Source organism: Acartia tonsa, chromosome 12 (assembly GCF_053477335.1).
Source record: "Acartia tonsa isolate MP-2025a chromosome 12, ASM5347733v1, whole genome shotgun sequence".
Lineage (NCBI taxonomy): Eukaryota > Metazoa > Arthropoda > Copepoda > Calanoida > Acartiidae > Acartia > Acartia tonsa.
Genome location: NC_137271.1, coordinates 30,439,089 through 30,453,826, shown reverse-complemented (window position 1 = coordinate 30,453,826; position 14,738 = coordinate 30,439,089). Strand labels below are relative to the sequence as shown.

The 14,738-nt window shown below is 33.0% G+C and overlaps 1 protein-coding gene across 1 annotated transcript; it reads left to right on the top strand.

The window, feature by feature from the left end:
- The first annotated feature begins 4,532 nt into the window (after positions 1-4,532).
- LOC145333843 (uncharacterized) lies at positions 4,533-9,632 on the top strand. The gene is made up of 6 exons (XM_080179102.1): positions 4,533-4,603; positions 5,183-5,273; positions 6,142-6,212; positions 7,296-7,361; positions 8,004-8,089; positions 8,932-9,632. The coding sequence occupies exons 1-6, from the start codon at positions 4,549-4,551 to the stop codon at positions 9,052-9,054; spliced, it is 492 nt and encodes a 163-aa protein (XP_080035228.1). The 5' UTR covers positions 4,533-4,548; the 3' UTR covers positions 9,055-9,632.
- The last annotated feature ends 5,106 nt before the right edge of the window (positions 9,633-14,738 follow it).

Below are 14,738 nucleotides of genomic sequence, written 5' to 3'. Positions count from 1 at the left end.
CACAAAAAATCATAGAATTGACAAGGTGGATTGTATAACAGATGTCAAGTTCTCATAATAGAGAAAAAAGAAAGAATATGCATAGAAAATCATGAAATATTGTCAGATAATTGACCTGAGTAACAGACGACTTGAATTATAGAGCAGACTTCACTTTGAACTTAATAAATACTCTGTATTTATATAGTTCAAATGTATATAATCACTTTGTAAAATATCAAAATGTAAGTATATAAATGACAATTTTAAATATTGTTAGTGTGAACGGCCATCTTAAAAGTTTACGGACTCTCCTTATGAGGTAAGACCGGAGTCCATATAACGCCCCTGCGGTACTTAAACACGCCAGGGCTTACTAGTTTTAACTCGGGTTGAAACTACAGAACGCGAACTGACTACTTTTCATTTGTCTGGTACTTGCTTACATGTGGTAGACTGGAGCACCGAAACCCCCCCCCCCCCCCGCTTAGTTTTGACAAAAATCAAAAATAAGGGGGGGGGGTAGTTTTTTAATGTCTGGAAAACGGCAAGGAGGAAAAAAGCACAGCAAGGCAAAGACTTAACCCCCCCCCCTTAATTTTTGACTGTCCCCATGAAAACACTTCTGATATATTCTCCTTAAGACTACCTGTTCAGGGATACATCAATTACTAAAATCAGTCAATAAATAAGGAAATTATGCCCCAAAACATGAATATCCCTGTAATAAGGTTTCCCCTCTGGTATACTGAATTTACTTGATTTACCTCACTCAACTTTCTGGCGTGTTGTACAGTGAAAAAACTACCCCCCCCCCCCCCCCTTATTTTTGATTTTCTTCAAAATTAAGGGGGGGGGGGGTTAAGTCTTTGTCTTGCTGTGCTTTTTCCCTCCTTGCCGTTTTCCAGACATTAAAAAACTACCCCCCCCCCCTTATTTTTGATTTTTGTCAAAACTAAGCGGGGGGGGGGGGGTTTCGGTGCTCCGGTCTTCACATGTAAGCAAGCACCATTTGTCTTTTAAAATCTAAACTTTTATGATAGCTTTTCGCGTGATATGAACATTATTATAAACATGTATTAATCAAAGGTCATAATAACACATAGCGAGTCAACTCTACAATTGTATTTTTACGACAAAATTAATGTATTTTCGTCCTTTCTATACACACTCAGTTTTCTTTTTTAAGACAGAGATATAGGGGACAATGGGCTGTTTATTACACTAGTCCCCAAAGTTTAATATTAACGTTTTCTTATTCATTGGTTTTAACAACTGTGGGGACTTTAGTGAATTTTGATTGGTTGATAAATTAAGTTGATTGTTCATTTTAACTACTAATTTTGATCTTCAGAATGTGTAATTGTTTGTAACATCATTACATCATTGGGGATGTATATCAATCTATCTGCAATTGACTAATCCCTTTAGATCCTGTGTTTAAGACCTATATGAAAATGTTATCGTCCAGTTGATGTTGGTCTCCTAGTTTTTAAAGACCTATATGGACAAAACTGACACTTGTTAAAATGAAAATATGTAATATTTTTAAAAACGTTTCAAATTTTTATTTAAAAATTTTTCTTTCTTTTGAAACATGAAAATGTGTTTTATAGGAACAAATTTTGGTTGGTGTTATCAATAGGTAAATCACTTAATTTGTCATATTTTTTTACATGTAACTCACAATTTTAATATTATTTTAGAAATCCAATTGCGCAACATTTCTTAAAATTATTGTGTTCAGAGTGACTTACAGAGATAAACTATTTAGTAGCTGCGCTACTTAAAACTGCACAAATTTCATGCCACTATTATGTAATAAATGGCATGGAAAATTTATAAAAAGTTGCCCATAGTACATTTCAGTATTGCAGGTAGATAGAAACTACACGCAAAACCAAAATATAATATTTTCCACTGTTTACATACCAGCAATTTATTTATACTTTATTTAGAAAGCTGGCTTTTCATAGATATTTTGTGAATTTGAGGACAAGTAAATCAAATAGTTAGTGCAGCAAGGACATAGTTTTGGATATAAAAAAGAATATACAATATATATTATAGTATAAAATTTATAAAAAAAATATCTAATAAAATATAAAGTTTTAAACACAATAGTTTTAAATTTGGTTTAATAGGCCAATTAACTAAACCAAAAAAAAGTTGTAGGCAATTTTATTTGTGCATTTATAATGAAATTTGCAGAATTCTGTTAAATCCAAAAGCCAACTTCACACAAATGCGCGAAAAAATAACTAAGGATATTTGGCTTGAAATTTAAGGCAGAAATTTTACAACTTATCGTACGTATGGTACTAGCCTAGGCTGCTTAGGACTTGAGGTGTGGTATTACTTACGTTATATAGCCGGCTATATCTAGTTAATATAAATAGCCAAACGGTTAATAGAAAATTATGAATAATATACCTTTAAACTTATGGTAATGTTTGGACAGATGTACAAAAAGACAGGCCCCAATTATAGAGAAATCAAATTTACTATAAAACTTGCGTTAGAACTTTAATTATTATTTAACTAGTCTTGTACAAAAGTTGACTTAATTTAAAGTTTTTTTTGGCAAAATTTATTAATAAAATTTAAATCCTCTCAAGTTATATAAAACTAACAAAGACAGAATTCCATAAAGAACTAGAGAAGCTTATTTTATCATCAATTGCCTTATCCCTGTATTAATAAAAGTGAGTATATTATAGTTACCTGCCGAGAAATCTACCTGTCCCCCCCCCCTTACCAACTTTCCTATATATTACCTAATATCCCCCCATCCCACTTCCTTCCCTCCCCCCAAACCAATTGCCTTCTACTGCCTAACAAGTGTTTTCGCAATGACGCCAATTTTTTTCTAATAATATACGTTATACGCAGTAATAAAGTTTCTAGCTTTGATACAGAATGAGGAGAGAAATACGTAAATACTAGCGGTTGCGCCTCTAGTACCTAGGAGCTCTATGTTCGAAGGGATAAGGAAGGGCAGAAAAATAGCATAAAACCATACCAAGACTTATTTATAAAAATAAGACCGCCTAAAACCATCTAAGGACCTATAAGAAGCTATGCTTTGTTAAAGAAACATATCGGTAAGGAGTTTGCGAGACTCTTCGCTTCAGACAAAAAAAGATTATTACTTATATAGGATTACATCTAAACTATAATCTATCTTTACTACAATGTGTAAATCTAACTTAATGAAAAGCATTTTTGCCAACAAATTGTAATATATCGAAAACATTATCTTGGTTTATATAATTTTTGAAGAGTTTTGTTAATAGAATTTGTAATAAATACAAATAAAAGTTATTCATTCAATTTAAAGTTTATTCTCTCTATTATATAGAATGTTTTACTGTTTCGCAATTTTTCGCTGTTTTAATATTTTAACTGTCTTGTGAAAACACTGTTGCCTACAAATGCAATAAGCAAGTTTAGTTTTTACCTTAGATTTGAAAAACCAGTCAAAATAAAAACAAACATTTTTCTTGTAAAAATAAAGTTATCTTAATTGAGTTTGATAGATGAAATGATTTGTGTTTGTTTAGAAGTGATATAGTGTTGTGAAAATCCTTATATTTGATAATGACTTAATAGAATAGTAATCTGTTATTAATATACTTTTTTCTTCATTTTATTCAAGCTGCTTTACAAAGAATAATGGGACTGCCTTTGAATTCGAATTAGAGGGAGGCGAAGAAAAAATAGCCTAAAAGGCTAAAACTATGCCAAAGTCTTGAATTTAATGATAATAAATTAGCCTAAACTTATGTTAGGCTTATTTCCTAAAATAGAGAACTTAATCTGTTCCGTGGGTTACCGAGATCTTAACGGACAAACATTCAAATATAACTACTTTCTTTTAATAATAGAAATTTATTCAAATAGACTCTCTGATACAGGATTAGAATAGTATCGCATCGTATTATAAACATCTTTGCACGGGTATTAAAATAGAAAAAAAACATATAAGATTAAAACCAGTTTTGTAAGACCCGAGGTTGTAATCTTATGATTTTTATTTTAGTTTTCATGGAATATTATCTGCAATACGATGCTATGTATGATTTTTCAGTATGGCTTAGAACACGTCATAAACCTGCGGATATTAATCGGTTTCAAAGCCATACTAGAAAATAATAAAATTTTATTTTTTTCCATCTATAATAAAAAGTAGAACGATGTCTGTCTGTTTGTTTGTCTGTCTGTTGTCTTTCTGTTGTCTGTCTGTTTGTTTGTCTATCTGTTTGTTTGTAGCGAAGGATCTCGCTAACCGCTGAACCGATCGGGTTCTCCTTTACAGCGTAGCTTCTCATAGGTCCCGGGAAGGTTTATAACTATTTTTTTTTTGGGGGGAGGGGGGGGGGACACCCCTAACCCCCCTCAAAAAATGAAAAATACCCCCCCCCCCAAAAAAAAAATTTAAATTTTCTTTAAAATCTAAAACACGAAAAATTAGTTTGATAAAACCACTTGGGGCAAAGCCCCTAGAGGCTAGTGGCGAAGCCGCTAGTAACATATAAACAATTAACCATAAATTAATTTTAGATAACAATGAGAGAACAGTTTTTATTCGGCGCTATTTTATCTACGTTTTTGTTCAAAACAGGTGATTTTTTAAAGTTGCTTTGCCTCAAACTGTTTTGTTGAACACAAATTCTCACCTTCCTCTCATTTTAAAAATACATTTAAATAAATTGAAAATAAGGAGGAGGAGGGGTGTTTATAGTTGCTTTGTTTAAAATTTAGGTTAAGTTAGGTTAGGTTTTATTGGGTACTGTTGAGCCTCTTAGAGTTAGGGCACAGCAGGTAATGTCCCTGCAGGCCTAGGCGTAAGGAACAAAATACCTGTATTTTTTTTCAATAAGGCACATCTGTTTGAATGACCGAAAGACATAACTACAACCTATTAATTTATGTTACAACCATTTAAGAGATCTTAAGTAACACATTCTATAAATATTTTACTATTTAGTATGAAGTACTATCAATTCTGTTTGAAAGACTAACTACATCCTAATGAAATGTGTTACAACCATTTAAAAGATCTTATCTAATACATTCTAAATTTTATTGTATAGTATAAAGTGTTATTAATTCTGTTTAAATGACCGATATACGTAACTACATCTTATTGATTGTAATACAACCGTTTTAGCGATCTTATATAACATATTCTATATTTTAGTGTTGAGTATAAAGTGTTATCAATGTAGCTCAACAGAGGACCAAAGGAAACCCTCTGGTATCTGGTCCAAGGATCAGTTCTCACAATCCAGGTATAATTTATCACAAGTGTCTTTTCCCTACCTGACTTTACTTTAAATTAAATTATTGGTTGAAAAGTCTAAACATAAAGGTTTACAACACAATTAATAAAAGTTTCCAAATTTTTAAACTAACAAGTGAGAGATCATGTTTATAAAAGAAATGGGGACCATTATAAAACTTTGTCAAATGTCCCTCTTCTCCATGAATAAACCACTTATTTATGTTTGTGATCTTGCTAACAAAGTCATAAATAGTTTTGACATTAGCTGGAAATATCTATACTCAAAAACGCCTATCTTAGAAAAAGCCTATCTTAAAACATGCCTACTACATATTGGTTTTAAAACATCCTGTTTTATTTCTAGAAATCAATAGAATAGGTTTTTTTTGACCCAATAAAATATGTGTCCCAGAATAGTTATTTCTCGCATCGTATTATAAACGGCTTTCCGCGGATATAGAGTGTACAATTATGAGATTAAAACTAGTTTTTTTAGCCCCGTGGTGCCGAAGGCACCGGCTAAAAAAACTGGTTTTAATCTTATGATTGTACATTTCTATATTCGTAGAAAGCTGGATATAATACGATGCTAGACATAGTTTTTTCGTATGGATGAGAACTGGCTCCTATCCACCGGATTCGAATGAATACGAGAAAAATTATTACAATTTTTACCAGAGCTGGATTTTTAAATCATTTCAATGGTGCGCTAAATCGGGGTGCGCCGATTTTCAGCCAATCACAGCGCGGCATTTCGTAAAATGCTGTGCTCTCATTAGTGGAAAGGTGGTTCACCCCGATTTGGCGCACCATTGAAATGATTTAAAGATCCAGCTCAGTTGAAGATTGTTGTCTAATAAAAAACATTAAATCAGATTCGAGGATAATTGTGGAGTTTACTGGCCGTTTGACACCCATAGAAACATCCCCGTGGAATGCAATTCAGGTTAATATCTAGTTTTTGTATAAACTAAAGTGTATTTCAAATGTTATAGTAGACAGCTTCTATTGTAAGGATCAAATATTAACCTGCGACTATGTCGAACCTAGTAAAAGTTTCTGACTCTGATTATGACGTAAAAAAAGTTAACCAATGAGAGGCCACTATAAATTTTACCAATGGTCAATTACAGTGTATACTGGCCTCTCATTGGCTAATTTTTTTACGTCATAATCAGAGGCAGACACTTTTACTAGGTTCGACTAAGTCCTAAGACTTAGCGCATTTGCTCGTTGTCGGGAAGGTGATAGGTTCGCATCTCGGCCCGACACCGCGTCATAACTAAAATGATTCCTACTGCCGCTATGTGATGTGCGCGACAATTAAAGGGTAGGTTGTTTATAGGAAGTTGGCCGAGTAATTATGCACTTCAGTAGAAAGATTAGGTTCAAAGTTTCATTCAAATAACACCTAATGATATATCCCGTCATCTAGAGGTTATCTAGATTAAGGATCAAATATCATAGGACCAGCTAGAGTTGACCGTCTTTCCTATTATCAATTTACTTTTTATGTGTAGTAATTAAGAACATTTTACATTTCTAAATATTATAACAAACACCACCCTGGAGATCTTAATCCTCCAGGTCTCCAGGAAAATCTTGCAACCGTAATTGTCGACTGAAAGACTTGCAATTTTAAATTCATACTTGAGATATGAACATTTTGTGAAAAACTGCCGTTATTCAACTTCGAAAATCTTTGTATAACATTATCAAATTTTAATTTAATTTTAAAAAGTTCTTCTTGCTTAAACTTTAAACTAAATTATCCTTGTTTAATTTGCTCCATTTGAAAACATACGTTTTTGCCGGGAATAAGATATAACCAACAAGCGAAATAAAATTAAAATAATATTTTGGGGGCCAGATACAATTACAGATGTCGTCAATTTTACTATGTGTTGCCCACACGACAGCTGGAAAACACATATAGGTTTCGACTTCGTGATTATTTTTCGAATTAATTTCGTTGTTGGTATAAACTGCGTTTATGCTTTAGAATTATCTTTATTTTGTTTTAATTTAGATGAAAGTCAGACACCTGGAACATTCTGTGTCAAGATTTTGAAACAGGGACCTAGAGGATTCATTTGTAAGTAAACATTTATTAAAATTTCCATCTTTCTGTTTTCTTAAGTAAAATTATTGGTTCAAAAGTTAAGACATTGATAGTTTGAACCATCAAAAATAAAATTCAGTAAAAGATATCAAATTAAGCAATAAATGTAACAAATCTATAGTATAGATGTATATTCAGATAACTACCTGCCTCCCTTTTCCAAGGACCTTTTTCCTCTGCTAGCAAATTGTTTTCTCCTACTTGGGTGTGTTAGTATTCCCGACATTATTGGATGATTTTCAAAGACCCAATTGAGAGTAAGCACAAGGTCCTTGGAATGAGGACATACAGTTATTTGAACACCTTCCCCTCCAGTGTTTTACTATCTTGTGTAAGAAATAAGTATAGACTTGAAACTACCAAGTCCAAACCTGTTAGCTTTGAGGACAGGTTCGATTCCAGCCAGGATTAGACTGGGTTGATACGGTTAAACACTCAGCTGATTAAAAAGAAATAATCAAAATCAATAAAAGTCCCCAAAGTTGTTAAACCGACGAATAAGAAAATGGTATTATAAAACAATGGGGACTGACTGGTCAGCTTTGATGACAGGTTCGATTCAATCAACCATTTCCCGCCCAACTTTAGAGTGTCGTACATCCATAATATTTTTAGGGGATGGACGATGGAGGCAGGTGATCCGCAGGTGTGCCAGCGAGTCCAAGTCTGGCGTCACTGGAATTTGTAACTGGGGAGTTCAGGTTAGATTTTTCATGAGTTGACTTGGGTAAATGTGTTTAGTCACTTAGTGCCCTAGGAAAATGGGGATGTATGTCACAGCTTTTGACCTATCTTTTTTATTGGCGTCATAGTAGAGGGAAAGAGAAAGGGTAGGGGGTAAGAAACCCTCTAGATAAGAGATGGGGTATAGGGAATTTCCTGACGTCAATAGAATAGGTAGGCCAAAAGCAGTGACATCTATCCCCATTTTGCTAGGGCACTAAAGACAGCTACGATTATTTGGTACTTTTGGGGAAAACCGACTTACAAATTCCATTTCACTTCTATTTTTCTTCTTAACAAATATTCATAACATTATTATTTAATAATCCACTTTCTACTAAAAAAAACGTTGCACATTGTGTCTACGGCCTATGACAACTTAACCCCAAACTCATTTGGGGGAGTAATCAGCCCATTACCCTTCCCCCCCCCCCCTGGACTCTATCACTGTGTTTTAATATGTTGTTAGCTAAAATAAATATTTTGATTTTGAAAAAAAAATATTAAATGTTGGGGGTTGTTAATGTTTACCTGTTAAGCTGGGAGGGAGGGGGACATTGGACTGAAATTACACTGGTACCCAAATTTTTATAAAAAAGCTATCTTTTTCGTTGGTTCAAAAATACCCAAAATATTGGTTCCAAACTAGTAGTTTCAAACTTTTCAACCAAAGATTTCAATCCACAGAAGGGATAATTTTGTTTATCATTCTATGGGATTTATACAAATTTATTGTCCTATTGTCTTATCCAAAAAGATCCCTTGTCTAGTAGTAAAAATTCAAGTGAAAATGATAACCTAAAACTTTTTTTTTCTTTAGGAGAATGGAGTTTTCTGGGAGGAATGTTATTGCAGTCATGATTCTTGTAATTTAGCAACAAATATTCATTTTTCTTTATATCTACCTGTCCTTCTCATTTCAACGATTATTTATATGTATTAATTGTCAGCTTTGAGTAGTGTAAATATAGAAAGAGAGGGGACAATTGGCTGTTTATTACACAAGTTCCCAAAGTTTTATAATATAGGTTTCTTATTCGTTAGTTAACAACTTTGGGTACTCTAGTGAATTTTGATTAGTTGGCTTATTAAGTTGAGTGTTCAAATATTTCAACCACTAATTGAACTCTGCAGAAAGGGTAATTACTATTTTTGTTATAATTATTGGGGATGTGCATCAATTTATCGGCCATTGTCTTATCCCTTTAGATCCCTAAGTGTAACTATTCTAAACTAAGCTCTGTCCATCGTTCATTATTTATGTTTTAATTTCAAATGTTGTAGTTGTCAATTTCATTAAAGGATTTTTTTATTATTGTGTTGATATTGAAGAAAATTTAGTTTTTTTTAGTGTATGTTATTTGAATGAAACTACACTATGATTAATTTATCAAGTAAGTCTGAGAGTTCATTGATCAAATAATCACCTAAATTATATTGCTAAAAATTTAGTTTTTTTTTTACATGTAGATAGCTTTGTTGTTATAGCTGCGCTATTTATAATGTATGTAAAATCAGGGAGTAAGGGAGGGGACAATGAGCAATTAATTCAATTTTAGAGTTTTCGCTGAAAAGCAATGAAAACCAGATTTATCAAGAAAATTTGACTAAAATTGTAAAGAAATCATGGTAATATAATTTAGATCAAAATTAGTTCTAAGAAAAAAATCATTTACTTGAAAATTAAATTACATCACAATGTAGTAAACATTCTGTAATTAATCACTAGAAAAATCTTGTATAGAACTTCGTCAATCCTTCTCATATATTTTAAACTGCTACCTAAATTCAAGGTTCTTAGATTGTTTAATACATAAATATCACAGTAGAGTTTCTATACATGAAATAACATTTTCTTGGGAAAAAATATTTGTTAAAACCAGCCATCAATAACAATTTTTTTTGTCTGTTATATTCAAAACTAAATCAGCTAGTTAGCAGGGCATTGATGCGCTATTACCCAAAGTCTGTCAGAACCTGCTGAATTCGTGCACATTCCCTTTAAGCCAGTACCCAAAGTCCGAGACTCTTAAAAATTGAATATTCGATCCATTGTCCCCTCCCTTACTCCCTGATGTAAAATACTCAATATAGTTATGATATTAAACAACACATCTCTAAAGAAAGCGTCATGTGTGACGTCATAAAATTACGTCTAAAATGGAAGGATGAGAGGAGAAGTGGTAAAAGAAACCCCTAAAAAAGAGACGTATTTTTGTGACGTTACACATGACACTTTTCGTATCTTCTTTTTAAGTTAAACATTTTTGTTTGGAAAGTAGATTGGAACACTAAAAATCGCCTGAGAAATAGAATCGAATCAAAATTTTAATTTCTTTATAATTTCCCCAAGGGAAATTTGTATATTGTAATTGAGTTAAAAATATCATCCATTATCCTATCCCTGACATCTGATTTATATTGGTATTGACTTAAATGTATGTAGATTATTAATTTGTGATATTTACTGTAAATATATATTTTTTGTACAAAACCAGTGAAATACACTTTTTGTATGTTTTAAAAACGTCTTTTTAAAAGCGAAGCTTTTATGTATTTAAGGTCGGCCCGTACGTCCGTCCGAAACGGATAGCTTTTTTTCGTTAATTTAGGCATGTTATAATTGATTTTAATCTTTGCATTGTGATTCCTGTAGTATTTAGGTACGATTAAGAAAGCGTAGCATCTCTATAATCGTTACCAGAATCTCCGTACGTCAATTTTAAACATGTTGATTTTAAACTATTTCCAATTACAAACTTTAATGTGATATAATGAACCAATTAATCTTATTTTTGGAATACAGACACATAAGACAATGTTGTAAGCGAAGCATCTCTAGAATCAAGTCCTAAAAATGTAAGGATGGTCTTAAACATTATCCTGTATTTAAGCAGTTTTTCAACAAATTTTCTTACAATTTTGTTTCGACTTTTATACAATTGTATTCTGATTATTCAGTTTTTACACTCTACAAGTGTTATTGTCTATTTGTCCTACCATTTTAGAGCTTCGCTTTTATGGATGTTGTCATCCTTGTTTTATGTAGCGTTGCTACTCTGTAAAAGGTATCTTCTGAACTGTAGGACTGTCGACCTCATACAGGCACATGAGCTTTAATTAGGCGTTTATAGTTAAAGTAAAAGAATATAGAGGGGGCATGAGCTATATATAACATTCCCCTAAGGACAAAATTCTTTCTCGATTTGGTATTGGGTTTTCAAAATCAGTTGTTTGCTTAGTATAAAATAGCGGTTACGCCCCTAGAGGCCTCTAGTGGCGCTTTAAATGTTTGATTTTTCAAAAAATAATACGTAACATATCAAGTCTTTATGTAAAAAAATATTTTTTTCTATGATTTTTCTTGGGAGGATGGTGGTACCCTCCCCCAAAATAGTTATAAACCTTTCCAGGACCTATGAGAAGCTACTGTGTAAAGGAGAACCTGATGCAGGTAGCGAGATCCTTCGGTACAGACAGTCACACAGACAAATAAACATCCTGTTACTTTATTATAAGGATAGTCCGTCAATTGAGCATTAGTTATAATATTCCACTAGGAAACGACGACATTTTCAATAATTAGGGTAGTGTCATAATTATATTTAGATATTATTTCCCTGTAGAAATCCATAAAGTTTACTTCAAAAAATGAAATTTTCTGTATTGTCTTTCTTCAAAAATTTCATTTTAATTTTTAAAAGTATTATTCTGTTTTATTGAGTTTTTATTCTTTAAATAGGCCAGGCCTAATAACATTCTTAAGAAGGAAAATTTATTACAGAGAAGGAAAGACTAACATACCATAAAAAAATACGCGGCATTCCTAATAAAAACAACAACAAACACATGGGCCCAGGGAAATAATTTGTTTTATCGATTTAAAGTAATGTTATATGCATTTCGTATCATGTATGTTTGAGTCAGTTTTTATGCACGTATGAAGCTTAAAATCCCGAAAATAATGCATTGTTAATCGAATAGGTCTAACTTTTGAAGATATCTTACTTTATTGGATAGGGACAGTTTTGTGGAGCGTTTTCTTTATTGTTGTTGTTGCCGTTCTTTTATCTAAAATTATAAGACAATGGCCGATAAATTGATATACTTCCTCAATGATGACACACAATTTAATTTACATGTTATGTTAAATTTACCTAAAGTAGTAGCGCAGCTATGGAGTCACTTAAACACCAGCACATAAAATGACATGTTCACATTAGTCTAAAACATAACATAATTTTCATATTATTGCACCCACATATAAATATTAAAAACCCCAGTAATCTGCAATAAACAAAAGCCAAATTAATAACCAAATAGAATCTTATTTACATGAACATGAATAAACAATATATCTTAAAATAAGCAACATAAATAGCTTGGTATCATAATAAACTATGCTTGGTAGGGAAGAGTTCTCCTAGTCCAGTCGCCCTCTTGCCTCCAGACTGGTTTGTTAAGTATCCTGCTTGTTATCCAATCCTATAAATAATCATACAATTATTTATCACAACACTAATATCAATTTCTCTTCTTTTAGTGTTTTACGTTTGTTATATTAAACCATGACCCTTGTTATCTAAATGCTAATTAAACTTGTTATCTTAAGATTGTTGGTAACTTACTGCTTAACCCTTGTTATCTAATTTATTAAATTAATTTTTTGTTATCTTATTACATACCTAGTCATCTTTCTTAGGATATTTTCTGGTGACCTTGAGTTTCTTAGGCTTATCTGTCTCCTCCCCATAGACTTCACATAGATACTCGTATTCTTGTGTGATCTCTTCACATCTGTCAAGTATCCTTTCATAGCTGATCTCCATCTTCTTGTAGTCAGCTGTCAGCTTATCAATTTCAGCTTGCTTATCCTCTGCCTTGCTACGCCAATGTTTCACAGCTGCTTTCTCTTTCACGATTTGAGCTTCTTTGATTGCAGACTCTTTCTTATAGGCCTTTATTTTCTCGTTTGCGACAGTCAGCATGTGTTCACTCTCTCTTACTTTATCTCTGGCTAGTTTTAAGAGTTTTGTGGCCATCTTGTTATCATCCTTAGTCTTATCTTCCCTCTCATATGAATCTTTTCTTGTTGTTTTTCTTTCCTCTTTCTCACAACTCGTCTTTGGAACTGATTCCGGCCTTTCATCTTCAAAAACTTCATCATCCTCCTCTTCAATCAACTCAATCACTTCTCTATCTTGTCCCTTGTCAACAATTTCCTCCTCCATGTCCTCGTCCCATACAGGCCTCTCATCTGACCTGCTGAGCATAAGGTTATGCGCCTCCAGAGCACCCTCTCTGCTGCTTAGAGACCATAGAGGTCCCTGATCTTTAAAAATACGCCAATGACGCCAGCCAGGAAGCCTATCATCAGTGCACGTCAACCTTAGTCTTGAGTGATTTGTGGATTGAGTTCTTCTTTGTAAGATACCTTTATACTCCAAAACTTGACGGAAAAATCCGTTGTTTCTGTATTCATCCATAGTAGCCAGAGATGGTGGACATACTACCTTAGGAGGTCTACTTTTGAGTGTAAGGGCATTGTCAGCAAATACCGTTTCAAACGCCTTCCTAATATATCTAAATAGATGCTCCATGCCTTCGTGACTTAAAGTCCTTCCCGTAGCAACTCCTAGTTGAAACTCTTGCCAGTTTTGAGGCTTAATTTCCATTGTTTCATCAGGCATTTGGCGCATGACACTACGATGAAGATTTACCCTTGGCATTTGCAATTTTTCATTCAAGAGCTGACATTCTTTGTTAAATAATCCTACCAGCTTCCAATACTCTTCTTGCGTTGGTAGAAACAGCGCCGTTCCAAAGACTAGGCGATTTTGTGTTTGGTCTTTGGCCACTTCATAAATCTCATGAAGACATTTAATGAGTATTTGTATATCAGTATTCCCGAGAAATTTCTGGAATCCAGCCACCAAGATGTTTTTCGGTGTTTTCTGCTGCACAACCGCCTCTTTGATGACCGCGACCGTTGTCTTCAGGTCATAATTGGCCAAGCTTATCCAGCGGATTCCCTCTCTCTCTTCATTGAGGATTTCTTCCTTTATTTTAAAACTCGCAAAGACGATGTCGACAATCTTGGTATCAAATTTCGAATTAACTGGTGCCATGTTGGTCTGAAAATTGTTATTACATCCATTATTTCACTTGTTATCTACTCTTAACATTTTTACTAAGGACTAATATTTTGTTAACTAAGTATGTGGCAGATAATTCACAAAGAAAATGATACTTTTTGTTATCGTGCATGGGAAGTTACTAATGGTTTCAGGAGGTTTGAAAATACATGAAATATTTAAATATCTTGATATCTAACTTCATAGTTTTTTGGCTTTACAAAAATAAATTAGAGAAAAAAAAATATGTGCAATACTTGTTATCGTACTTTGGAGATTAAAATCAACACAAAAAAAAATAAAACTGTTCAAAAAAAAATATATAAACGACTAATGATTTCACTTTTCTTGAATTAATTCGATTTGTTAAAAAAAAAAACTGTTGTATGATGTATTTCCAACAAAGAAATTGTTTAAAAAAACTTATTTCTAGAAAGATTGTTCACTCAACTACAACGTTGGAATTCCCCGCGCATAAGATGCCGCGTTGTGT

Excerpts from the sequence above, each read along its gene's own strand:
- LOC145333843 (XM_080179102.1), top strand. The coding sequence starts at position 4,549 with ATGAGAGAACAGTTTTTATTCGGCGCTATTTTATCTACGTTTTTGTTC. Across the intron at positions 4,604-5,182 it reads TACGTTTTTGTTCAAAACAG|TGTTGAGTATAAAGTGTTAT; the intron begins GTGATTTTTTAA and ends TCTATATTTTAG. Across the intron at positions 5,274-6,141 it reads GATCAGTTCTCACAATCCAG|ATTCGAGGATAATTGTGGAG; the intron begins GTATAATTTATC and ends ACATTAAATCAG.